General features: G+C 42.3%; 1 protein-coding gene across 1 annotated transcript in view; it reads right to left on the reverse strand.

Annotated features, from left to right (window-relative positions):
• Positions 1–9,614, reverse strand: part of LOC111157113 (arylsulfatase F) — a 30,619-nt gene extending 21,005 nt beyond the window's left edge. Inside the window, exons 1-2 of the mRNA XM_022518352.1 lie at positions 9,442–9,614; positions 401–550 (exon numbers count right to left, since the gene is read on the reverse strand). Of these exons, the coding sequence (XP_022374060.1) occupies positions 401–550; positions 9,442–9,614 (323 nt within the window). The remainder of the gene's footprint in view (positions 1–400; positions 551–9,441) is intronic.
• Positions 9,615–27,964: the final 18,350 nt, after the last annotated feature.

Below are 27,964 nucleotides of genomic sequence, written 5' to 3' on the forward strand. Positions count from 1 at the left end.
CTGCACCCCCCTCTCCCTTTCTAAAATAAATAAATCTTTTTAAAAATTGTCACTTGTGTCATAAAACTGCATATCACAGAGGGCTCACTATGTGTCAGGTATCAACTCCAAATGCTCTGCACATATGAACTCACACCTGTATACTACCCACCTGTGCGCTCAACCAACAAGAAAGAAAACCAAGACACAGAGGTTAAGGAACTCCCTCGAGATTTCACCAGCGATAAGCGCAGACCCAAAATCCAAATCCAAAGAGGCCTGATTTTAGCATTATTTGCTCTTTGTAAAGACAATTTCCCACCCATGAGTTTGGTTTTCCACATGATATCGTCATAAAAGTTCATCAACCCCCCAAGCCCAGACAACAGATGAAGTCACGCAACTCAGCCCGAAACCTTACCTCATGGTGTCATTGCCAAAGCAGCCCAGGTCCCCGATCCCAAGGTCATCCACCATAATCAGGACTACATTAGGCTTATCATCATGCCCCTCTTGGGACCAGCATGGATTTAAGAGTACACATATCCAAGACAGAGTGATGAAGAACCTCCTGAAACACAAGCATGGATTTCATGCAATGATGTTGGGAGCTGCATCCCTTTGCAATGTCCCAATATCCTGAAAACAACCAACCACATCTCCCTGAGGAACAGGAGAGCCTCTCAAACTTCTCTCCCCAAACACTGGCTGCTGCTGTCGAATGGGGTCCACGAGGCTCAAAATGACCCTCTCCTGGGTTTCCCACTCACATGCACTAAATGCTTTTCCAGGAGGTGAAGTCTGAAATCGTTTACTCAGAGACAAAGCATTTCTTAGGCCAGAAGCAATGAGACTCCTGGGTTCATATCCTTGGAAGAAGGAGCCTGCTGACTTTCCTTCACACCAGATGGAGCTCAAATATGGACAGCTGCAGAGGTTTGCCGAGGGGACGTTTGGTTGGAGCAGCAAACACCGACAGCAACAAGTAGGAAACAAAACAAAGAAAAAGCAACCCCAGGATAAAGGAGAAGGGAGAATGTTGGCGAAGAACTGAATTCTGGAAAAGGAGCAGCCTGGAATCTGGAGACCAGTCTAGTCCCCTTCAGGATGCTGGTCAGTCCCAACCCAAGTCCCGTTGTCTCAAAGAAATAGGTAATTCCCTTCCCACTGGATCCCTACTCTATTATCGGATAACGAATATTGGACACTTGAACTATTAGCTGCTAACATTTCCATGTTGTCTTTATCCATATTTCAAAACCCACCTCAAATATGTCCTCTGGAAAGAAGAGAAATGGTCCCTGACCCCCGTCTGCTCTCAGAACCCATTGTAAATGCTCAAAAAACAACGTTGGCCACATGAGTAGCAACTCTTTGCTTTTACCCAAACATATCCCCCCAAGACTATGAACTTCTCAAAGGTGGGACACATATGCCCAGAACTTTTCCCGTTGCCAAATCATGATAATTACACGTGTGTTTTCATCTACCCAACATGGGTTGAACTACCTTTCTCACATCCTATTTTGACAATATTTCACTTATTTTTATTTTTGTCATTGAAGTGTAGCGGGCATGCAGTGTTACACACTGGGCACAGCACAGTGATTGGACAAGACTCTGTGTTATGCTGTGATCACCACAAACGGACCTACCACCCGTCACCATGCAATGCTACTAAATTACCTGCAGCATCTGAAAATAACACGACTATGTCAGAAATCTGCAGTTTACATTTGTATCAGTTGCCAATGTATGTCCTATTTTTATCATAGACTTAACCGAATCCAGAATGTCAGTGTGGATCTACAACCAACCATGGCTAGAAAACAGGACATTGAATCCCTGTTATTTATAAAGCTGAATTCCCAGGTGTCCCTAGAGTGTCCACTGCATTTGCAAAATAGCTCACTGCTTCTCTCACCTGAGTTTCATCACACACCGCTGGGAGCCTTCCTTTTGTCCTTGGGCAGAGGTAAAGCGTGCTGGAAAATAACACAGACAGGTATTATCTTCTTGTTCATGCCACTAGTTCCCATGGTGACAAGAGATGACAAAGCCAAATTTCCACTTCTGACACTTAAAACTGTTTTTTTCAGAATCTGTCAAGACATGAACCTCCCATCATCAAAGTCTCTGCTGCTCTTACTTTGTTTTTAAGGAGCTCTTACTATGCCCAGTCCTGGGTTCCCTTACCTCTCTCTGCCTCTTGAGTTAACTGTCTCTGTCCCTAAACCTACCTTAAAACACATCTGGATGACCATACAGTCTTGAGGAGCTGCTGAACCTGAATGCTTATACTCAGAACGTCTACATGGGATAAATCTGGGTCGTCCAAAAAAAAGGTAGTTACTTGAATGTACCAGTACTTTGGTTTTGGATTAGCACAAATACCACAACACCATACAGTGATTTTAGGATAGTTCATCATCATATATCAAGGGGGAGCTATGATCAGCTCATGATACTAGAGCAAAATCCATTGCAGTGAAAGAAAACACACACTCACCTTTTACCTGTAAGCTATCACTCATATATGTACTTAAAATAATATTGGGAACATAACACGGGCCCCCTCCTTCATCGATCTGTTTGTCGAAAGCAAGATGATAGAGACCACAGAGGAAGAGCTATTGGCTAAGGAAGGAGAAAGGAGAGAAGCTTATTCAGACAAACACTGGTTTGGAATCCACCTCTCAATGCCTACACTGACCCATTGGGTTCTAGAAAATAGGCAGCCAAAGGGGCTTCCAAAATCCCAACTCTGCCCATGACAGTAGAAACTAAACAAGAAGCAAGAGTCAAGAACGTCCATCCTCATAAGGCTTCCTCGACTCACCTGTCTGCTGTGCTTTGATCTACCTTTCGTCCAAGACAAAACCAGAAGGCTGTCTGGAACACCTCTTGATTCTGCTCCACAGCCACCTGGACTCATCAGCCAAATGTCACCTTGCTGACACCACCTCTCTCTGCAATGTGGAGGCTGGTCAACACTCTGCCCACCCAGATGGTTCAGGTTTGCGAGACACAAACGTGGCAACCAGTTCGCCTACCTGATTTGCATCTCCTTACACAAACCCAAGGGGAAATGTCATAGTCAGCAAATCCTTTGGCACCTTCCCTGTAATTAGAGTATTCCTATCTCTGACTACCACCAAAATGATTCATCAAACTGTTCTTTTATGGAGGAACACAGTTCTGATGACTTAATGAACTCTAGCATTTCCCCGGGGTGATCTGTACACCCAACTAAAGAAGGGAAAATACAAGGTCTCCCCAACCCCCAGGATTATTTCTCCATTCTGCTCAACAAGACCAACTACGGGTAATAATCTAGGGGCTCATGGACATACTATTTGTCAACACCATACCCCGAATGGGTTGCCACTGTGAAGCACAGAGAGACGGAGACAGCCACTCTCCCACATGATGAAAGAATCTGGGTGTAGAAGAACCAAGGAATAGTCATCCTACAGACAAAGAAAATCTCATGAACACCCAGTTACACAAACCAGAGCAGTTTGCCTGGGAATTAGCTGCATAGATTCTCATTATAAAGCCCTCTTCCTCCAAAACATAGTTTTGTGTATTTTTTTTAATGGAATGTCTTATTCCAGGTTCCATCAACTCTAGATATCAGATCCTGGACCATCAGACCCAACATACAGAGGATCCCCAGGTCATTTTTGTTTCCAGGGAACTTTGCATGGGAATTGCATAAAAACACCAAAAAATGAGAAGTTCTGAGCCCATTCTCCCAAATGAGCACCACGAAGGGTGTACCAAGTTTTCATCCTGAACAGTAAAATATAAGGCATATAAGTGTTTCCAAATACAGATTCCCATGACAGCTCCGTAATCAACTGGTTTCACGTCTCATCGGTGTGTCCGTTCAATGGTTCTTCTCCTTCCAGATTCTGGGGCCCTAATTATGCACCCCGTGATTGAATTCATTCAATGCAATTCAATGATTGAAGGTTTTTCATTCATGGACACTTGCATTCCCTGCTAGTAATTTGTTTCCATACGATTTGCGCATCTTAATATATTTGGTACTTGCTGGCTACACTTTATGGTAATAAGTTCAACTAAGTGTCATTATCCGTCCGGTTTCAAGTGGTGATTAATGCTATTTCCTGAGTCATCGTTAGTAACGCAACACCACTATCATAAGCAGCCATCTTAAAATCCAAAAACAAAACCATTGGAAGAGAAGATACAAGATGTCGGCCAGACCGGGGGCATGTTTTCTGAGTTGTATTCATCAGAAATGATCCTGTTCATGACAATGATTGGAAATCAAGCCTGTCCTCAGATTGAGTGCTTGTGGGAATGAGTTGGAAAACCTTGATTTTACCTAAATAGGTATGACTTGGCACTTGGCTACTCTCCTTGAAAGAAATGCATGTATCTTAAGATATAAACCCTAATGGACACTTGAATAGGACTTTGAGTATATGTAAACAATCATGATCATGTTGGGTATGGTGTCCTGGTGAAGATCCACATCTTCCAAGAAAACATGATAGGATGTCTCCCTTGTCAACATTGGCATTTTTTTGAGATGGTAGATTGTGCCTACGGAACAGGATGTTGCCTCCAATAGGAGGTAGAGTTAGATGATAAACAGTCTTCTGCTTACCAGATGGTAGGAGACCTTTGCTAAACTCCTTAGACTCTCAAGTTTGCTTTCTTTTTTTTTTTAAAGATTTTATTTATTTATTTGACAGATATCACAAGTAGGCAGAGAGGCAGGCAGAGAGAGAGAGGAGGAAGCAGGCTCCCCGCGGAGAAGAGAGCCCAATGCGGGGCTCAATCCCAGGACCCTGGGATCATGACCTGAGCCGAAGGCAGAGGCTTTAACCCACTGAGCCACCCAGGCGCCACATCAGGTTTGCTTTCTTAATGGGTGAAATCACGGTCATACTTTCACATGTACATACACACTGTTACAAGGTAACCCTCTCAACGACTCTCCCTGACCGTGTCCACTGATAATTTCAGGTGCCCCCCAGAAAGGGAGTCATTATCCTCATCTTTCACAATGACCAGATGCTGAGGACTGCACAGACCCTACCAAGTGACATGGAATCAGGTTCTCCTGCCCTCCCTAGAGGTGAAAGCTGGGTTAGCCACATAAGAACAAATCCCATCCTGCCTTTCTGACATAAAAATGTTGCCTGCTAATAACCCAGTTTCAGGAAAGATGTAACACACGCATTGTTTTTGCAATGAGCAACATGCTGAGAATATCCTTTATGGAAAAATGGCCAGGGGCACTTGGGTGGCTCAGGCAGTTAAGCATCTGCCTTCAGCTCAGGTCATGATCTCAGAGTCCTAGGGTGGAGCCTTGAAAGAAAGAAAGGAAGGAAGAAAAAAAGAAGGAAGGAAGGAAGGAAAGAAAGAGAGAGAGAGAGAAAGGAAGGAAATGGCCGGACTCCCACCAGATGCTGCTAACTCTTCTGCCTACAAGCAAAATTGTATTTGTTCAATGAAGTGGTTTTTTTTTTTTAACTTTATAATTTTTTTAACTTTATAATTTACTTTTTTTATAATTTTAAACTTTATATTTTTTTAAAATTATGTTAGCCACCATACAGTACATCATTAGTTTTTGATGTAGTGTTCCATGATTCATTGTTTGCATATAATACCTAGTGCTCCATGCAATACATACCCTCCTTAATACCCACCACCAGGTTCACCCATCCCCCCCCACCAAAATCCTCAGTTTGATTCCCAAAGTCCATAGTCTTTCATGGTTTGTCTCCCACTCTGGTATCTGCCCCCTTTCATTTTTCCCTTCCTTCTCCTAATGTCCTCCATGCTATTCCTTATTTTCTATGTCTTCTTTGGAGAAGTGTCTGTTCATGTCTTCTGCCCATTTTTTGACTTGATTTTTTTTTTTTGATGTTGAGTTTGAGGAGTTCTTTATAGATCTTGAATACTAGCCCTTCCTCTGTAGCATCATTTGCAAATATCTCCTCCATTCTGCTGCCTGATTTCAAGCTATCTTAGAAAGCTATGATCACCAAGACAGCATGGTACTGGCACAAAAACAGACCCATACATCAATAGAACAGAATAGAGAGCTCAGAAATGGATCCTCAACTCTATAGTCAACTAATCTTCAACAAAACAGGAAAAAATATACAATGAAAAAAAGACAGTGTCTTCAATAAATGGTTCTGAGAAAACTGGACAGCTATGAGTAGAAGAATGAAACTCGACCACTGTCTTACACCACACACAAAGGTAAACTCAAAATGGATGAAAGACCTCAATGTGAGGCAGGAATCCATCAAAATCCTAGAGGAGAACATAGGCAGCAACCTCTTCACCATTGGCCACAGCAACTTCTTTCAAAACTCATCTCCAAAGGCAAGCAAAACAAAAGCGAAAATGAACTTTTGGGACTCCACCAAGATAAAGAGCTTCTACACAGCAAAGGAAATAGTCAACAAAAGAGACAAGCCATGGAATGGGAGATGTTCAATGATGTTTTAGCAATGTCAGGGAAGAATTTGATATCTGCTGTAGACATCAGATTACAAGACTGAGTCAGAATGGCTTGTTCATCAAGAGAGAGCATTCAATTCCAGGATGGGAGAGAAATGTGAAAATAACCAAGTAGAATAAAAGATCACGGAGGAACCCCTGAACACATCCTCAGTTGAAACAAGGATGCCAATGAGAACATGGAAAGAATTCTACCTGGGATACTCAGAGGGGCACTGAGTATTAAAATTTGTAATATTTTTAAAAAATTTTTTATAAACATATAATGTATTATTAGCCCCAGGAGTACAGGCCTGTGAATCACCAGGTTTACACACTTCACAGCACTCACCATAGCACATACCCTCCCCAATGTCCATAACCCAACCACCCTCTCCCTAACCCCCTCCCCCCAGCAACCCTCAGTTTGCTTTGTGAGATTAAGGGTCTTTTATGGTTTCTCCCTTCTGATCCCATCTTGTTTAATTTATTCTTTTCCTATCCCCCTAGCCCCCCACATTGCATCTCCACTTCCTCATATCAAGGAGATCATATGATAGTTGTCTTTCTCCGATTGACTTATTTCACTAAACATGATACCCTCTAGTTCCATCCACGTCATTGCAAATGGTAAGATTTCATTTCTTTTGATGACTGCATAGTATTCCATGTATATATACCACCTCTTCTTTATCCATTCATCTGCTGATGGACATCGAGTTTCTTTCCATAGTTTGGCTATTGTGGACATTGCTGCTGTAAACATTCAGGTGCACGTTCCTCTTTGGATCACTACGTTTGTATCCTTAAGGTGAATACCCAGTAGTGCAATTGCTGGGTCGTAGGGTAGCTCTATTTTCAACTTTTTGAGGAACCTCCATGCTGTTTTCCAGAGTAATTGCACCAGCTTGCATTCCCACCAGCAGTGTAGGAGGGTTCCCCTTTCTCCGCATCCTCGCCAGCATCTGTCATTTCCTGACAAGTTAATTTTAGCCATTCTGACTGGTGTGAGGTGGTATCTCATTGTGGTTTTGATTTGTATTTCCCTGATGCCGAGTGATGTGGAGCATTTTTTCATGTGTCTGTTGGCCATCTGGATGTCTTCTTTGCAGAAATGTCTGTTCATGTCCTCAAAGGGACATCTTGGAAAAGGTAACTCTTGGACTGAAGTCCTGACAAGGTGCATCTAAGGTAGGTCAGAAAATGCAGGTTTTCCAGGTGAAGTTCTTGCAACATAGGAGCAAGTAAATCATGAAATGCTGGGGACATGACTTTGTCACCTGAAGCTTGGATTCTAGGTGACAGGGAAGGAGAGCTGCTCCGTGACTTATAGCTAATTGCTGAGTTTGCAACAATTACATTTGAAAAAAGGAAAATATCGATTGCAAAGACAATGTGATGATGTAGATGGCATAGTTCCTTCAAAGCTATCCTGTAGGATGGCATTGCCTGTATCATGGTTCTGGACAAGTGCATTTGATTCCTCCCCAAAGGCACAAGAGGTGAGCAGGCTGAACCCAAGTCTGAGTCCTGTCTCCCACACACAACAGCCTGGGCAAGAAGTCTAGTACCTCAAAATATTGCCCCACATGATGTCGCCGCAGCCACCACACTGGCTTTCAGAACGGGATCAGGTGGAGAATGCCATGCCTGTCTTTGGAGACCACACAAAGGCATGTCTCCTACAGCCACTGCCCAGCATATCAGCCCCATCCATGCAGGCTTACCAAGGCCACTGTAGAGATGGTTCTCTAGCACACAGGCTGAATCCCACTGTTGTGGGGTCACGAGATGTAGCAGATAAATGCCCCCAGCTCACTTTGACTTTCAGCGACACGTCCTGTATTCATTTTAGCACAAATAAATACATCCCAAATACTGCATGGGGATCTGATGCCAGGGAAAGGCATTTGTTGCTTATCCAGAATCCAAATCCAACTGGGGCCTTTGGTGTCATGCCAGGCCCAGCCCATAGCCTGTGAGCTACAGCACTGATAACAGAGCCATCATCAGCATTTAAGACACTGATTAACGTGACCTGCAACCTCACTGGGTGGAAGTAGACAAAGTCACATTGCCAGGGATGGCTCTAGACCACTGGGTACAATTCATAAATATCCACCATTAAAAAAATAAAAGAAGAAGAACCTCACCAAACTGATGATAGAATGTTTCATTCTTATTCACAAAGGGATAATTTATGTGTGTGTGTAAGGATGTATGTATGTGTGTGTGTGTCCATGTCTGTGCCTATGCGTCTTTGCATGGATGTGTGTTGATGTGTGCCTCTGTGTCTTTCTGTGTGCACACGTGTGCTATCTCTGTGTATGCTTCTGTGTGTGTCTTTATATGGGTGTGTATTTGTGCCTGTGTGTTGTGTGTCTGTGTACACATGTGTTAGTCTCTCTGTGTGTTCACACACATGCTAGGTCTCTGTGTTCCTCTGTGTGTGTATACATGTGTGTGTGCACTCCTGTGAATGGCCAACATGGGCCAGCTAATGAGCCCAATAGCCAAGACAAATACATGCAAATCCAGGCAGGAATGTGGCTTTGACCCAAATTTCCACTAATATTAAAATTCAATATTGGAGGCTCTGCCCAATGAACAAAATAAGCACAAGAAAGAAAGAACGGGTTCTTGCTATCATTTAAAAAAGAAATGTTCAGCTCAGAAAACCAACAGTCAACAGAAAGTCTGATAAAACTAACTAACCGAAAGCCTTAGGAATGTACACCAAAGGGATGGGTTGTGGTGTCATAGCCAACTACATGGCATAAAGCACAGGCTGTGATTGTCCTCAGGGCCAGGGGACAAAGATGGACAAAGCAATGGCGCAGGGCTGCCTGGGATGTTGGATCATCATGGCAAAGAGGAAACTAAAGCAGCATTGGTGCCAAAGAACATGGGTGCCACGGTCATGGGTTGGGATGGCGAGTTCCCATTAGCTCGTGTGCCACTCACCCACGGGACGCGTCTACGTCTACAGGGAGGAGGATGCAAGGTGGGTCAGGGGGAGGGACCACATGCTTAGGCAACATCCGAAGCACTCTGGGGAACAGCCCAGAATCCCCACTTTCCAAGAACCCAACCCCGGTCAGCACCTCCTTCAAGACGGACCCGATCCACTCCACCATACCCCAAAGTCAAGCAAACCTTTCCCCTTGCCTTGTGCCACATAATCGCACAGAAAAAGAAGTGCCCAAAGTTCAGATACAAGGAAAATAACTTGACCCTGGGAAAGACTCTATAATCCAACACACAGACCAAAGACGTTCTTCTAAAAATTCAGAATACACCACAAGACGGAATTTCTGCATAAAACAGAAGCCATGCTAAAACGACTAATGTATGTCATCAGTGGAACTTTGTCACCTGCAAAGGGAGGCACCTCAAAGAAGCAGGAATGATACTTCATAATGAGAAATCATCACTGAATCAAAACCGGCAACAGTCTTAATACCACAGTGAAAACCTACAAAACGTGGGATGGGAATTTACGACAAGTCCACGAGAAAGAGAGAAGCGTGTGGAAGATAAACGTTTAAAGATGCACAAGTTCTATGATGAAAGCAATTCCAGAAAGACAAGAAGATACACAGAAGACAATCCACAAAAATCTACAAGACTCTCTTCATGAGTCCAAACAGATTAAAACTACGATTTTGTCAGAATCCAACAAAACCGTAAGAATGGGCACATCCTGGTAATTTGTTGGTTTTCTTGTTGTCAGCTTCAAGTGCAAAGAATAAACCCAGGGTTATAGAGATCGGGAAAGAAAAACAAAGTAAGTGTATATTTAATTAAAATATAGTTTGTCCACAAAAACAAAATAGAGTTTGTCTCTATTTGGGAGCAGTAGACACAGAATTTTGGAAGCTTACAGATGTAGGGATGGACCGTGCACAAGTTTCCTGGAGCTCCTGCTACAAATGCCCACAAACTTGGTGGCTTAAAACAACAGCGGGGGCCCAGCTCTGGAGACCAGGAGACACAGATCCCGGCGGGGCAGAGCTGCTGAGATCCAGGCGGGGCAGGGCTGGTTCCTCCTGGAGGCTTCAGGGGACAGGGTTCCATGTCTTTGCCCCAGCTTCCAGAGGCTGCCGGCAGTCTTGGGTGTCCCTTGACTGGTCCAACCTTTGCATTCATGTCAACATGGCCTTCTCTCCATGTGTCTGTGTCCAAATTCCCCCCCCCCCACCTTTTTTATAGGGACACCAGGTCATGTCCCACGTGACTCCAGGATGACCTTACCTTAACACAGCTGATTACACTATGTCCAAATACAATGACATTCTGGGGAATTAGGGTTTCAGCATGTGGTTTAGGGGTGGGGGATCCCATTTGACCCATAACATGCCCTCAAGTCTGGCCTATTACCTCCCCCCAACACAGACACACACACAAAGTTCACCTAGCTCCTCTCCAAGGCTGTCCAGGGGCCGTCCCCCTTCTCCATCCCTGGGCTCTGCTCCACCATCATGTTACCACCACAAGGTCCCTCCCTAACCACCCCTCACTCATTGGCTCAATACACGGTTCCCTGCCTGGCGAACTCAATGTCTCAGAGGCTCTTCTGATGACCATTGTGCCACATTCGGATGTCAGGTGCATGAGAATAAGGACAGACTTTGCTGCCCCCCCTCAGCTGCATTCCCAGTACCCCTAAGACCCTCCGTATACAAACCCAGGTTCCCAGCTTGCAACTTCAAGACAGAACCACGAAGCTTGGTCCTAGTCTATGACCTCTCACCATGAGTTCACCAAGTCCCCTTTTTTACTTAAAAGAAGACCAGCAAACACCCATTCAAGGGTTGCAGTTCGTTTGAGCAAACAAGAGTCTGTCTGCAGTGAGCATCAGCAAACCTAATGTGGTCCATAGCTCTGTATGGACAGGAGCTTGGGAAAGGCTTTCACGGGAAAGGTGCAGCATGGCTGTCACCGGGTCAACTCTATGGTTTTTGGGAAAGCCCAGCTGAACTGCTATTTGTGGCTGGTTCTTCTCCAAATTTCATTTTCTTGGGTTCAAGTGCATTTGCCGGTTTTGGTTTGCTCTGTTCGCTGTCATGGTATCAGTCACCTCATTCCATGGCACTTGTTGTTTAATTAGTTACAAGTGTAACTCATATACTCCTGCATTTGGACCTTGTACCTACACTCCTACAATTGTACCTTGTAACTCATACACTTCACGTACAATTGTACCTTGTGGTGTCTTGACACTGCCTCCATGGCCACATTTGACGTCATGATGAAGACCAGCGTCCACCTCTTGGTGGGTGCCCAGCAGCTTTGTCACTGCCCAGACAGGTGTCCCTCAGGTGGAACGTGACCTGAAATACAAGGTGTGTGTTCTCTGAAAAGTAAGGATCGTTCAAGGTCAAAATCACGCAAGGGAGACCCCATGACTGTCATGCATCATTGGTTGATAAAACCCTCCGTGAGCAAGGCAGATTATAAAATCTCATACCCAATACCATCTCCTTTGGGGATGAAAATGACCACACATCGTTAGACATGAAGGAGCGCATATTCAAGAACCTCTCCTTTTCTCTTAAAACATGTTCATATTTTTACCGCAACACGTCACTGCTCCTTCAGAGTCTGACCCAGGGGCTTGTCCAAGGCCCCAAAGACACTCTGGCATGTCCAGATCCCTATGCAACCAATGCCAATACCCCTTCCCTTAGCTAGAAGCTATGGCTCCAAGGTACTGGGGAGAGAGGCGCTGAGTCCAGAAGGGTTTCCAGAATTTTCTGTAGGAAGCCTCTGTCTGCAAACCATGGGTGTGGGGTAAGCTTATATGTGCAGTTTCTGTTTTGGGAATGCAGGGACTTTTCTTACAACGGGTGTCTATCGTGTCCATCCATATTGGTTAGGTATCCTAATAACACACATGAGAGCCCTGTGTCGGGCTCTCTGCTCAACAGGGAGCCTGTTTCCCCCTCTCTCTCCACCTGCCTCTCTGCCTATTTGTGATCTCTCTCTCTCTCTGTCAAATAAATAAAAATCTTTTAGAAAATAAAAAAAAACAAGAATATATATTATAATAATATATAATAAATGTATAATAGAGTAATATATATAATGAATATATATACTATCGTAATAATATATATTATAGTAATATACTACAAAGGTATATTACAGTAATATACAATAAATCTATATTATAGTAATATATAATAAATAATAATCTAGTAATATGTATAATAAATATATATTCTAGTAACATAATAAATATATATTCTAGTAATATATAATAAACATATATGCTAGTAATATGTATACTATATATTCTAGTGATATATAATAAGCATATATTCTAGTAATATATAACAAATAAATATATACATATATTAAAAAATATATTTTTAATGATCGGTAGGCAAAGTCAACTCCTGAAACAGGAACACGAAGGAAGGGATCCAAAGGAAGTCCTCTCCGACAGATTAAATATGGGTGAAGACATTTGCTAAGTTGCTAAGAGGAAAGTGAGGTCCTACGTACATCTAGATGTAGAACCTGCTGGAGAATGTGGGAAATTTTGAAAGGTGAGCCTTTGTCTTCCGTGAGGTCATCTTGGTGTGGGGCAGCAAGCCGGGTAGAAGGGAAGGCTTGGTTCTCCCACCATACAGGGAGTGAGAATTCTCATGAGGGTCCCTCAGGTTAGGGCAGTAAGGGGTTAGGACATAATGAGTCCACACAGAATGTTCCAGGTGAGGACAGAACACAGGGCATCTTGGAATCTTGAATGGAGAAAGAAAGGAACACTTCTGTCAGCCAGGCTTTTGTGGCTAGCAGAATTAGAAATGGTGGCCCCACAAGATCTGGGAAGGTAGGACCCGTGAGGTGGGCAGTACCTGTGTCCTGCCCAGGAAGAGTCCCATGGATCAGGGGACATTTTGGGGGACAGCCTCCAGAAACCACGTCTGTGCTCCTGGCTTTGAAGGCAGGCAGACCATCCACTCTCTCTCTGCTGGCAGATAAGTCTCTGTCCCTAGACAGGCTCCTCCTTGTCTACCAGCACCTGTGTCCTTAGTTGCGTAACCCAGGAAATGTTGTAGCCATGTCACTGGTGTGAGCATGAGAGATGGAACAGGGCATGGGCTATGCTTGTTTTATTTAATTTATGAATCTGATTTATTTTATTGACCTTATTTTACTGATTTATGTTAGGTCATTTAATTTATTTATTCAATTAATTTATGTATTTAATTTATTATCTATTTTGTTATTTATTTCATTTATTCAGTTTAATTCATTGTGTTTTATTAATTTATTTTATTTAATATATGTTACTTGTTTTATCTAATTAATTCATTTTATTTAATGGATTAATTTTACTTTTTTTATTTCCCTTATTTGATTTTACCTAGCTATTTGTCATTTATTTATTTCATTTTATCTTTTATTTATTTTATTCATTTTGTCATTTATTTTGTTTCTTTTATTCAATTTAGTTTATTTCATTTAATTAATTTACTGTATGTTTCCAATTTTTAAATTTATTTCATTTATTTCATCTTTTTTATTTATTTACTTTATGTTACTTTAGTAATTTATTTAATTTCTTCAATTTCTTTACTTGGGACATGTGGGTGGCTCAGTCAGTTAAGCATCTGATTCAGCTCAGGTGATGCTCTTGGGGTCCCAGGACCAAGTCTCAAGTTCAGACCCCAGTGGAACTCCCTGCTCAGTGGGGTGTCTTGCTTCTCCCTCTCCCTCTGCCCCTCCTCCCTGCTCATCTTCTCTCTGTCATATAAATTAATAAAGTGTTTAATTTGTTACTTAATTCATTTAATTTTATTGAAAGATGATTAACACACAGCATGATATTTTAAATATCTTTATGTATTTCCTCAAGAATTCCATCTTCCTTGCAGACAAATAGCTTGATTGCTACATTTTGATCATGGTGTTTATAGAGTTTACAAGCATGTTGTGTGAAGACCTTGGGGTCTGGGATATTTCTTAGTTTCACCACTTATACCTCAGTGATCAGGGAAATTCAGCTAAATATATCATAAGGATAATAACCACTCCTACCCCACAGGGTTCCTGTAAAGAATGAAATAAATTTGCTTATAAAGCCCTCAGGACAAGCAACTCATCTTTATATATGATATATATCTATAAAATATATGTACATATACATATTTATACTTATATAAGCCATATACATATATAACATTTACATACCATGAATATATACCACATATATGTACATATCATATATATTATATAAACACATCACATATATCTACTCTCTATATATGTACCACATACAGATACAATATAGATACTCTATGTACATATAGACACACAGTAGATATACTCTGTACATGTGTACATTCCATATGTAGATACAACATGTACATCCCATGTACATACAGACACACAATAGATGTACTCTGTACATGTGTACACTCCACGTGTAGGTACAACAGATACACCCCATGTACCTATAGATACATGGCAGATACACTCTGTTACGTGTGTACACTCCACATGTAGATACAACATATACACCGCATGTACATATAGACACACAGTAGATATACTATGTACATGTGTACACTCCACATGTAGATACATGTACACCCCATGTACTTACAGTCACACAACAGATACACTCTGCCCATGTGTACATTCCACATGTAGATACAACATGTACACCCCATGTACCTATAGACACACAGTAGATACACTCTGTACATGTGTACACTCCACATGTAGATACAACATATACACCCCATGTACATATAGACACACAATAGATAAACTCTGTAGACTGGAGCCAGCGGGTGACCCGGGTCCCTTCTGTGGAAGGCGGGATGGACCCAGGAGGCCATTCAGGAGGTGGACCTCTGGTGTGTCCTGGCTGGCAAAACCATGAACTCGAGATCGGAGCCAAACCACACATCCTCCAAGCCCACACACCTGCCACCTGCTGCATTAGGTCACTTGGCTTAGGGAAAATCTGAGTAAGGAGTCAGGCTCGGCCAAGATCCGTGTTCCGCCACCAACACCCATCTAAATGCCTTCTAAAATAGCATTCACAGGTGTTCCGCTTTGTCTGGAAGAGCCCCTGACTTTTGTTCTTGGGGTGAGGAGGAGGGCACTCTTTGTTGCCAATATCTCTGTCCCAATATTGTGATTAATTTTTTTTCTTTGCAGATTTTAAGTATGTATTTGGCAGACAGAGAGAGAAAGACAGATTGAGAACAAGTAGAGGGAGCGGCAGGAAGAGGCAGAGGCAGAGTGGAAGAAGCAGACTCTCCGTGAGGAGAAAGCCAACATGAGGCTCCACCCAAGACCCAAAACATAGCTTTAAAGGACAAAAAGGGTGAAATGTATAAGGGACCCCTTTAAACCTAGGGGATGCTATCATTTTCCATAGATAATATACATTGATATTTTTATATACAAAATATATAAAATAAATGTTTCTATTTCATAGATAAATTTACATATATTTAAATAAAAATACATGAAATTAGGGACACCTGGGTGGCTCAGTGGGTTAAGCCTCTGCCTTTGGCTCAGGTCATGATCTCAGGGTCCTGGGATCGAGCCCCACATCAGGCTCTCTGCTCGGCGGGGAGCCTGCTTCCGCCTCTCTCTCTGCCTGCCTCTCTGCCTACTTGTGATCTCTGTCAAATAAATAAATAAATCTTTAAAAAATACATGGAATTAATGTTTATGTTTTATATATATTAATTTTGCCAATAAGCAGAAATGATAGATATAGGCTTGTTCCATTATTTTTTTTTCTGTTTGTTTCTTTGTATTGTTTTTTAAGATTTTATTTATTTATTTGAGAGAAAGCATGAGCAGGGGGGGAAGCAGAGGGAGAGGGAGAAGCCGACTCCCCGCTGAGCAGGGAGCCCCATGTGGGACTCAATCCCAGGACCCCGGGATCATGACCTGAGCTGAAGGCAGACACTTCACTGACTGAGCCTCCCGGGCGCCCCCAGAAATTCTTTTAAATATTATTGCCACTCCTTATCTTTGGACTCCTAGGTATTCTCACTGTTTTTGTTTGTCTCAAATGTTCAACCCTTGGTGTGTCTTACCTTGGAGATAATTATTCAGACCTGCACTTGGTTTTCCAGTCAACTTAATCTTTCTGGAGCCGGAACAGGAGGTCCATCTAGAGGCTGGATCTGATAACTGACAGCTCCCATGTCAGGGGCCTAACTTCCCTCTGGATTTTTGGCGGAGTCCTCTTTCCTGATTAAGTACAGGTGGTGAAAGCCATGATAAGACCATCCTTTATCAACATAAAAACCAACCCAACAAAAACCCTCCTCAAGGAGAAGATGCAGAGCTCTGTTGTGTCTCAGATGTGGTCTTGTGTGCTAGGTAGTCCAAAAACCATGGGGTGCTTTAAGGAAAGGACTCCATGTATGTCATCTATGGTCTGATAGCTAGAAAAGCTCATGGGCCCATTTCTCTGATGCTCAAAGTGTTGGAAGAATGTCCTGGGTGCCGTACCAGTACAGACCTTAGCTGACACCTTGCTTTACGTTGTTGTTCCCTGCAAACCATAATCATTCCACAATCCTCAATAAAGCATCCTAGTAATACTTAAGAAAATGTCCTCAAAAAAACGGTCAGCTCTGAGATGGTGTCCTATGCCAATGGAGGTGAGTTTGGGATTGTTTGATTTCACTGAAACAGAAGCAGGCAATCCCTGACTGCCATGACCAGTTGAATTAAAAACCCTTTTGGAGACAGCTCAGTGCCCACCATTTTAGGTCAGTTTGTACCCCGGCCATGGACGGCAGCTCCTGGTTTGCAATGGGTACCATCTGGAAGCATCTGGGCCCCAAGGGACCTCCTCACTCTGGCTCCCTTCTCCGGATCTCCTCTGACTTGACTGGTGACAGAACTGTAGAGAAACCCACCTCATGCTCATGGGGCCATAGCCTGCTAGTGGGCAAACGAAGGCTCTTGCACACTGTCCTCCAGTGGGACATGGCCTCTCTCCCATCCGCCAAACAGACTACTCTGTCTGCCTCTTTGGAAATCCGCTGCCTGCTTCTCCTACTGTCATCTCCTCCCTCCCTGTTCCCATCTGCAACCCCTTAATCTCGTTCCTTTAGACCCATTAGATCCCAATATAGCTAACCTGCTGCTCTGAATAGCCATTACATGACCCTCTGTGGAATGACAAACCTCCTCCTCCAACTCCATCCATTTCTTTTGTTAAAAGGTTTTCTTAAAATGTTAAAAAAAAAAAAAAACACGAAGAAAAGTGATTCTATACACCATCTCACTCTGGAATCAAATAATATTCACGCACAGATAGAGGAATTCACTGAATAAAAATCCAACTCGTTCTCGTTAGTGGATATGCCTGTATAAAATATCAGCTTTCGCTTGTACTCATTGTAAGGACAGACAATATGTGGTTATGCATTTTGATGCGTTCTGGACCATTAACAATTGTATTGATGACCGAGTTAGGCAGAAACGGTTTTTAACATCTATAATCACATCAAGCAAAAACAAAAAACAAAAAACAAAAAACAAACAAACAAACAAAAACCCCACAAAAACCTTAATAATATTTTTAAATTTTTTAAACAATTAAATAACGTAAAACAAATGGAAAATTAAAAGTAGACGTACCCTATGACCGTGCAATTGCACTACTGGGTATTGACCCCAAAGATACAGATGGAGTGAAAAGAAGGGCCAAATGTACCCCAATGTTCATAGCAGCAATGGCCACGGTCGCCAAACTGTGGAAAGAACCAAGATGCCCTTCAACGGACGAATGGATAAGGAAGATGTGGTCCATATACACGATGGAGTATGATGCCTCCATCAGAAAGGATGAATACCCAACTTTTGTAGCAACATGGACGGGACTGGAAGAGATTATGCTGAGTGAAGTAAGTCAAGCAGAGAGAGTCAATTATCATATGGTTTCACTGATTTGTGGAGCGTAACAAATAGCATGGAGGACAAGGGGAGATGGAGAGGAGAAGGGAGTTGGGGGAAATTGGAAGGGGAGGTGAACCATGAGAGACTATGGACTCTGAGAAACAACCTGAAGGTTTTGGAGGGGTGGGGGGTGGGGAATTAGGTGAGTCTGGTGGTGAGTATTAAGGAGGGCACATATTGCATGGAGCACTGGGTGTTATAAACAATGAATCATGGAACTCTTCATCAAAAACGAATGCTGTACTGTACGGTGACTAACATAATAAAAAATAATAAAAGAAATCTTTAAAAAGTAGAAATCATTTATAACTGTTTTGTGCAGCAGAGGAGTATGAGAACGGGGAAAGTGAATAAAATTTCACAGAAAGGAATATTTAAGCTTTCTGACTGGTAAAGAGAACCATTTTCACATTTGTATCTTTTTTTCTTTTTTTCAACACCTGCAAGATTAGATCTTCAAAGGCCAGTGATCAGTGGCACTTGAAAGTATCTACAACACAGGGTTGCAGTGTTATCTTTAAACGTCGGTATTTACAAGGCTCTAGGAAGGCCACCAACGCTCCCACAGGAACAGGGACAAAGCCAAGCAAAGGTCTGGAAAACACAACCACCCCCTCGCCACCTTACCCCCCCTTAGAGGTAGCAGTGTGCTTTAAGACATCTGTGTAATAAAAACACATTTAAAACACATTTATCTGAGCTGCAGGAGCTGAGCTTTCATGGTAGGTCGGCTTCCCTCCTTGTTTGGGGAGCACCCCTTCCCCTTTGTCTCCTTTGTTGCCAAGCAACCAAACAACCAGAAAACCAGCCTAATCTCTCATATCTCTCCTTTGCAGCCCTAAATTTCTTTTTAGTCCTTGAGAATTATCTTGATGTTAACATGCTTTGCAAGTTTTTTTTGTTTTTCTTTTGTTTTTTTTTTTTTAGTGGAAAATGCATGTATGAGCATATAAGAACAACACGTCAAAAGGCTGTTTTTATGTAATTTTGTCACAGAAATATACACAGAAGAAGCACAATTCCAAGTGTGTGGCTTGGGACATTTCCACCAAGTGAACCCAAGGGTCACCAGCCTCCAGAGCATCTCATTTACCAAGTATTTCATATTAGCTTTTCCATTTTTCTTTTAGTATTTGTAGGATTTTGAGTTTTGTTTCTTCTGTAATTCTCATTTTGCTTTCTAGCTCTCTCTCTCTCCCTCTCTCTCCATAGGCACTCTACATAAGCATTTCAAGAAGAAATGCATTTCTCAACAGAACAAAAGACTATGTTGCAAATGAGGACAAAAAATAGATCTGAGGGAAACAAAGAACAATACATTTTAGTGTCTTAAAAAGGAACTTGTTCAGGTATTTGTTATATGGTCAAGGATGAGTGTCAAAACCTAACTGAATTTAGACTGAATTAAGTGCATTTTCAAGATAGATCAGTTTTATTTTTAGATAACAATGTGTACTAAAGCAATGTCCACCACCCTGTGAGCTCGCAATGAAAAATTTACAGGTCAATGCGTAAATATGTTAGAAGGTACAGTTCTTAAATTGTCAATTTTATCGACTAATAATTTACATACAACAAAATAGTGTCCGTTAGGTGTCAAGACCAATGACATTTGACAAGAAAAACAATGAATGTTATACTAATGTATCCACCTGAAAATCTCTGTCCCCCTCAAATCCAAGCCCTGGGCAAACACGGATTTGCTTTCTCCTACTCTAGATTCTATTGTCCTTTTCAAGAGTTTCATATAAATAGAATAGTACTATAATACCATATGTACTCTTTCTGGTGTCTTATTTCTTAATTTCAGGATCATGGCTTTGAAGTTCTTTTATGGGTGTCATGTACATCTGTGGTGTCTTCTTGTTCACTGTTGCATAATACTCTGTGCTATGCAATTTGTTTATCTGTTATTCTATCAATGAAAGACAGAATTGCAGCTATTCTGTCAATGGACTGGAAGGAATTAATGGCTATTATGAATACAAGGTTTACAGAAAAGGCCAAAAACCGAAATTTAGGAGAAAGGAGAAAAAATATCTGATAAAGATATGGCAAAAACTCAGTTCCATAAGAAGACAAACAAACCAATTCTTGACTAGTTTGTTTGGAAACCACTGTGTTCTATAAACATCCCTGAGGGGGGCTTTTCATAACCCTGTGTCTCACTCCTCTCGGGTGAATACCCTTGGAATGCATGACTTCATAAGCATGTTTTCAGTAGTATTTTTACGCCATGTCACTAACTCAGTATTTGACACAGGGAAGTCATGGTGGATTGATTCCTTTACGCAGTGATACACTACACACTGACTCTGTATTCCATCCTGACTCTCCTGATCTTTTAGGGAAGCATTGAACTGAAGAGAGAAGGAGCTAGAAGCCAGAAGACAGCTAACATTAGCCTCAAAGGAGCAGAAAGTAAGGCAAGACGTGGCCATCTGCAGGTAGTGTGAACCATACGAATGAGTCTTGTAAACCATGGACAGGCTTCCTGCAGGAGAAAACAGTCTTCTTCCTCCTCCTCCTCCTCCTTCTTTTCCTCCTCCTCCCCCCACCTCCTCCTCCTCCTCTTCTTCTTCTACTTCTTCTTCTTCTTCTTCTAACATTTTATTTATTTGACAGACAGAGATCACAAGTAGGCAGAGAGGCAGGCAGAGAGAGAGGAGGAAGCAGGCTCCGTGCTGACCAGAGAGCCCAATGCGGGGCTCGATCCCAGGACCCTGAGATCATGATGAGGCGAAGGCAAAGGCTTTAATCCACTGAGCCACCCAGGTGCCCCAACAGTTTTCTTTTCTACTAGAAGCAAGCTTGTGAGCATAAGTTCAGTATCTGTTTTATACAAGTGAATCTTACAATCAAACACCCTCCCATCCAAAAAAAAAAAAAACAAACAAAAAAAAAAAACAAAAAAAACCATCCCCCAAAATAGTATGTGATATCTGGACACAAACTTCTTCATATATCAATGAGGAAACTATAAACACACTCAGCTGTGTCATATGACCAGGACCGTGATTTGCAAGTTGTAGGTTTTATAGGACAAAACAATAGGGTGTGACTTTGAAATTCTTTGATGAGGTGATATAGTTTTGTTGTGTCAAATCACTCATTATGCCGAAAGTTTCTTCCTTTCTTCTTGCCTTTTTTTAAAGGCTTATGACCATGAATAGTTTCTACTTACCCCTTCTCAGTGATCCTTCCAGTCCGATATCCTACTTTTTTTAAGAGGGATGAAAATGTGGGATTGCTTCCCAGGAGTGTCATTGAGGATGGTTGACATGAATTATTGCAACGTCTGATCCCCAGAACCATTGGCTCAAAACGGTTGTCCTGATTTCTGCTTTAAGAATGAGTGAGCAAGATCCTGACAGACCCATCTTCCCAGAGATCATAGCTATGATCTCTACACAAAATACAAAAACAAAGTAGTGAAAGCTCTGTAGAGTGGATGGGGGGTGGGGGGAGGGCAGATTCTAGGAAAAAAAAGTCAACATTGGGAAGAAGGAGATATCCAGAGCTGAATTTTTTCTAGTTTTTAAGGCTCTGAATACAAGTGTTCTACAGATGATACCACAAGAGGGAGTTATACCTCAGAAAGGATTCAAGGATAGAGCCCAAAACATCCAAAATGGATGTAAAGGAAGGTGAACATCACAGAAAGAAAAGAAAAAGCCCGAGTGAGATTGTTGTAACACTGCACAAAATCTTTGCCCAGATCTGTATCTGGTGCCAGAGCCATGCACAGGCCAGACAAACACAAAACAACCAGTTAAAGAGAAAAGAGTGGAAGAGGATGGATGTGGGAAACAGAGGCAGAAGAAAATCATTAAAATTCCTCACCTACTGACAAGCCCTTGAAACAGACAGAGTGGCTCTCCCCTGGGGACTCAACTGCCCTCACCTTGAGGGTTTGTTAAGGGCAATCCTAGCCTGACTGACCCCCTACCCCGACAGGTCCGACCAGGATCCTGTAAGTCTACTCTAACAATTCCTTCAGGAAACTTTATCTCTAAACCTCCAAGACAGTATTGAGAATCATTCCCAAACATATGGCCCACTGATATACATCTAAAGGGTCTCACAAGGAGATTTTTACTACTGGTAATAAATAACCTTTCTCCCAACAGTAACTAGTCGCTCAAGGTCCTGGAGACCTTGCTTCCAAAAAGCCTTGGAGACTTACATCATCCCTAATCCCCTTTGTCCTCACCCACCACCAAGTCCACCCCTACTCTGCCTGTAAAAACTCTGACTGTAATCTGGTTCGGGGTCCAAGTCCCTACTCCGCTGTGCCAGGTATACTTGGGCCCAAGCTTAAGCTTGTTAAATAAACCCTCGTGTGATTGCATCGGTGCTGGCTCCTTGGTGGTCTCTCGGATGCGAAAACTCGGGTACAACGTTTGGAGGTCCAACCGAGATCTGGGAGACTCCCAGGACCCCAACCCGGAGGGTCTGGCACTGGCTGGTGAGTGCACTCATTTTTATCTATTTGCGCGCATACTTTGGGAACTCCAATCTGCATTTTTACCCGTAGGAATTCCAACTTGTATCTGGGTCAACATTGGCTCAAGTGGATGCATGGGGGGCCGTCGACCGGGGGTCTTGGGAGACATCCCTTGCCCCCGCAGGGGGTTCGAGTCCCCCGCCGTTTCAGGAGGTTAGAGTCCCCTAAGCGGTCACCAGGGGGTTCGAGTCCCCCGCCGTTTCAGGGGGCTAAAGTCACCCTAAGCGGTCACCAGGGGGTTTGAGTTCCCCGCCGTTTCAGGGGGTTGGAGTCCCCCTAAGCGGTCACCAGGGGCTTTGTGGTCCCCCAAGGCAGCCAGGAGGTTCAAGTCCCTGTAGGCTGTCAGGCGTCTTGTTTTTGTTGTCTGATGTGCTGTTTGTTAAATGTATGGGAATTTTGTCTGTTGTGCTGTTTGTTAAGTTTATGGGGATTTTTGGAAGAGAAATCCCTTGCCCCTGCCTGGAGGACGAGGTCCTCATTTGTGAGGAGAGCCGGCTGCCATTGTAGTCAGATTCTCCTTTAAGTTCCTTTCAGTTTTGTCTTCACAGCTGCGCTGGAGCATTTGTCTGCATGAGTGTGTTCTTGTTAATTGTCATTGGTTGTCATTGTCTTGTATTTTTGTTGCCTGTTGTGTCGCTCGTCTCTAGGGGACGAGGAAATCCCCACTGGCAAGTGTCTCTAGGGGGCCGAGAATGGTAATAAAACTCAGAAACTTGATGCCCTCTCTCTGTTTCTGTTCTTATATAAAGTTGTCTCTCCTGGGCATGGGACGGCCACCTAAGTCACTAGTATGGCTGCCAATCTTAAGACTCCCATGTGAGGTTTCCTCCTGACTGATCTAATGTGATCCCCTCCACATCCCTGGTCTAGCCACTTCTGGCCATGGGACCTCCATTGGGAGCTGGCCAAAACCAGTAACCAATTGAATTAAAATGCAACCAGGGACCATTTCCTAGGGAAGTTGTCTGTAAGGACCACATGTGTTGGAATGTTGCATAGACCATGATGGATTTCAGTCTTTACTGTTTCTTGTCATTGTCTTCCACTAACTCCTTAAAGCTATACCTTCGTTGCTCTACACCAGGACCCTGATCTAAGGGCCTTTTGCAAATTAAGCCTTCTAGTAAACCCAGGTTGCTGGGCCATCCCTAGCAAAGGGGACTCTGACTTTCTCTCTCTATGTTCCTCCTAATAGATGTGGGGGCTTCTCCCTCACTTATTTCCCATGTTAATGGCTATAACTGGAGCCAACTGGGGTTGGTCTAACTCGAGACAGAGACTTTAAGGAATATTCCCAAGCATCTGCTGAAACTCCCTTTCTCCATTTCGGGGAAATTCCCTGTCTTCTCTGGCCCGACATGGACTGTCTAACCCCTTCCCCCTTGCTGGTGGGAAAGCATGGCGTCTGCTCCTCTGTTGGATTTGATGAGCTCTAAAACCGGGAATCCTTTCTCTGCCTCCTGGCGGCACCTTGTTTCCTCTGTCTCCCCTTCTCCTGTTTCTGCACCAACGTGCATGCGCCTGCATGACCAGCCTCTAGACCACGCACCATAGCCCCTTCTCTCTTCACTGTCAAGGAGCAAGAAGAGCAGCCCCTGGACCTAACACCTCCCACTCCGGATCTTCCCACCCGTTTCTCAGGTAAACATTCAAAGTGGAGTGGGGCCAGGTGGAGCGTAAATCAGTATTTGAACTAAGTTAAGTTTGTTGGTTTCATTAAGATAGACATGTCTTTTAAGCTATTAGCGATAAACATGAAACTTCAATCAAAGTTTACTGAAGGTCAAATAAGCTCGTGTTATTTATTAAAATTTGTTAGCAAAGAGATGACTAAACTGATGGTTAATTGTCTGTCTCAGAATTTTAATGGGTAATTGCTGAAGTAGCTTTCAAAGTCTTTGGTAACCTGAAAGTTTACAGTTTTGCTTGGATAACAAATAAAATTAAATTTGTTGGACATCTAGGTCTTTTTCCAGATAGGATAAAGTGCTAAAGCATTGAGTACTGGATGTAGGTTTCTGCTTTTGACTTCTTACAGCAAAGAAAATAAGAGTATTTAGATCTGTTGGTAAGCATGTTTTGTGCTTAACTGATTCATATTTTGCCATCTGAAGAATTTTATTATAACCATTCACAATTGGTTAATAGCTGATAATTGTTAATAACTAAAGGTGTTTCTAAGAGTACAAAATTATGCTAACTGTAAGTCTGATGGAAATAAAGAAAGCAACTCTGTATGTAAAAGTAGAAGATATGTAAGAAAGATTTAAGGAATGGGAGTACATTTTGTTGAAGATGAAAGAAGGTAATTTTGTCCTAAAGGAGATGGTTGTTTGGAAGGAAATGACTTGGCACAAAACCTGAATGCAAAGGAAAGTTGTAGAAGGTTTGTGAAGGGAAATCTTTGGAATGGAATTTAGGATGGTCAGGACGGACTAAGATTGAAATGAATGGGTTTTAAAGGTACATTGGTGTAAGACTGAAACTCTCTCTGTTCAAAAGGACAAAGTTAGATTAGTTGATCTGCTGTTAAGATAATGTAAATGGCCTCTTTGCCTGCCCAGAAAAAACAGTTTCTATATTTTGTTTTATCAGATCTTTATCAGATCTTTAACATCCCTAATCCTATCTAAGCAAGTGCTTTAAAAGGTTTTAACAAACTTCCCAAGATTTAAATCTCAACTAAGTCTTGATTCTCTTGTAAAACATGTTTTATCTTCAAGGAGATTCATATAAAGGACTTTCAGGACAAATACAGGTATTCAATATATTAAACTAAAAAGGATAAGAATTTCCAGAACTAACTAAAGCTACATTCAAACTAAACCAGAATTAGTAACATGGGACTAAATGAACTATAAGATTATAGTGTTATGTCTCTTGTTTTAGATGTTGCTGGTTCTCTAATGTTTGCTTTTTCCAGACTAGGGATACTTTTTTCTTAAGATGTCTGTGACTTACAGAAATGCAAAAATATTTATTTGCAAACAAATCAAGGCATTCAACTTTTCTCTCTTTCTGAACCCTCTGAAGCTCAAAAGGTCTCAGTAAGTATTCTTTCTTCTATGGCAATCAGTCATTTGCATAAGTTCAATAAGAATCTGTTCTCCTTGTAACAGGACACCATTGGAAACTCTGTTTATTTTACCAAGGCTTTGAATGGAATGTCATATTTGAGAAAGACATGCATAGACTTGGATATGACCAGACAGCTTAAAGGAACTAAGGTTGACTTTATAAAACCTGGAGCTGTAAAGCCCTTTGGAACAGTTGGCCTGATACCTTGCTTACAGAGTTCCCAGCAGCCTCACCAGGTGAGTAAAGAATATCACTTCCTGGCAGGTGCAGGAATCTTGGGAAGAGGAATTCGCCCAAATCTGACAGGTATTGTAGGCATGTCTGATGGCAAGTATGTGGCTTGGCTTCTGGCCCGCAGAGGCTACTAAAAGTTTGACCTAGAAATTCCTTATTAAAAGTTCCAGCAAAGCAGATTCTAAAAGACCTATGTGATCACATACTGTTCTTGCTGAGCTTATGTAAATAATTAGGCCAAGTTTGTTAAAACTGGACTTGTTTTTCAAATGAATTAGTCCTGATTTGGCTATCTCTGGAAATGAGGGTATTTTAGAGAGAAAAATTATGTTTTAATATCACACCTTTATGGGTGTTAAATTCTAAATTTGACTGTTTTTAAGTGTCTGTTTGCCTAAGCTAGACAACTTGAGGTAAACTTCAGAGAAGTTGCACAATAGCTTGTTTAGATGATCTTGCCTAAAATTATGTAGGGTTAATAATAGAACCCATCGTGCACATAACTTAAATATTTAAACAACTGGAAAAAATGGGATAGATTCCCCAACAATTGTATAACTTAACTATCACCTTGTGTGTGGCAGGGATAATGAAATTGCCTAAAAGCCAGCATACCCCACTCCATAGGATTAACTATGGACTTGTGGAGATAATGGATGACCCCGCTTTCTTTATGATTGGATTGGATTGGATGATGCATGTGGGACTTCTCTTCTCTCTTGACAAGTTTTCTCCCACTTGCCAGTGATCCTCTGTAATTAGGATATTGTTAAGGCTGGACCACTCAAAGGGCTTCTTAATGGTTTCATCCCTTAGTCATATTTATCCTAGAAGCCACCTCTGTTGAGGTACAATTGCAAACAAATGCTTTAGCGAAACATAGAATAGCCCTTCTCATAAAAAGAGCCTCAAAGCTCACTATGGGACAGTCCCTGACTGTAATGACTTCACATCAGGTCCAGATTTGTCTTAGAAACCAAAGGCCACCAATGGGTGATGGAGGCTGACCTATTAAATACGGGGCTACATTTACAGATATGAATACCCAGATTGAGGCTCTAAAGGATCCTTCTCTCTCTCTCTCAGTGATTGGTTAAGCTCCTGGTTTAAAGGAGGACTATGGCCAAAAATCTCCCTTTTGGACTTCTCATTCTTATAGCCTTATTAATCTTAATGTTTTGCCTTGTTCAGTGTTTCTCTACTTGGTGCCGAGACTCCATTGCTGCAATGACTTCATGACGACAGATGATCTTACCACTCGCAGAGCCACTTCTTCACTGTCAGCTCTGGATTCAGCTGCCTCTGTCTTCTGTAACTCCCCTACACATTCCTCAACTGATCAATGTTGACCCAAGTAGGTAGGGACAACTCTATGCCCCTATTCAGCAGGAAGAAGTTACAGAAGATGAGACCTTCCACCTTCAACAACCTTAAAGATTTAAGGGTAAAAATTTTCAGGGGGGAGTGATGTGGGAAACAGAGGCAGAAGAAAATCATTAAAATTCCTTAGCTACTGACAAGCCCTTGAAACAGACAGAGTGGCTTTCCCCTGGGGACTCAACTGCCCTCACCTTGAGGTTTTGTTAAGGACAATCCTAGCCTGACCGACCCCCTACACTGACAGGTCCGACCAGGATCCTGTAAGTCTACTCTAACAATTCCTTTAGGAAACTTTATCTCTAAACCTCCAAGATGGTGTTGAGAATCATT

This window comes from Enhydra lutris, unplaced genomic scaffold (assembly GCF_002288905.1).
Source record: "Enhydra lutris kenyoni isolate GAN:26980312 unplaced genomic scaffold, ASM228890v2 scaffoldscaffold52, whole genome shotgun sequence".
Taxonomy (NCBI): domain Eukaryota; kingdom Metazoa; phylum Chordata; class Mammalia; order Carnivora; family Mustelidae; genus Enhydra; species Enhydra lutris.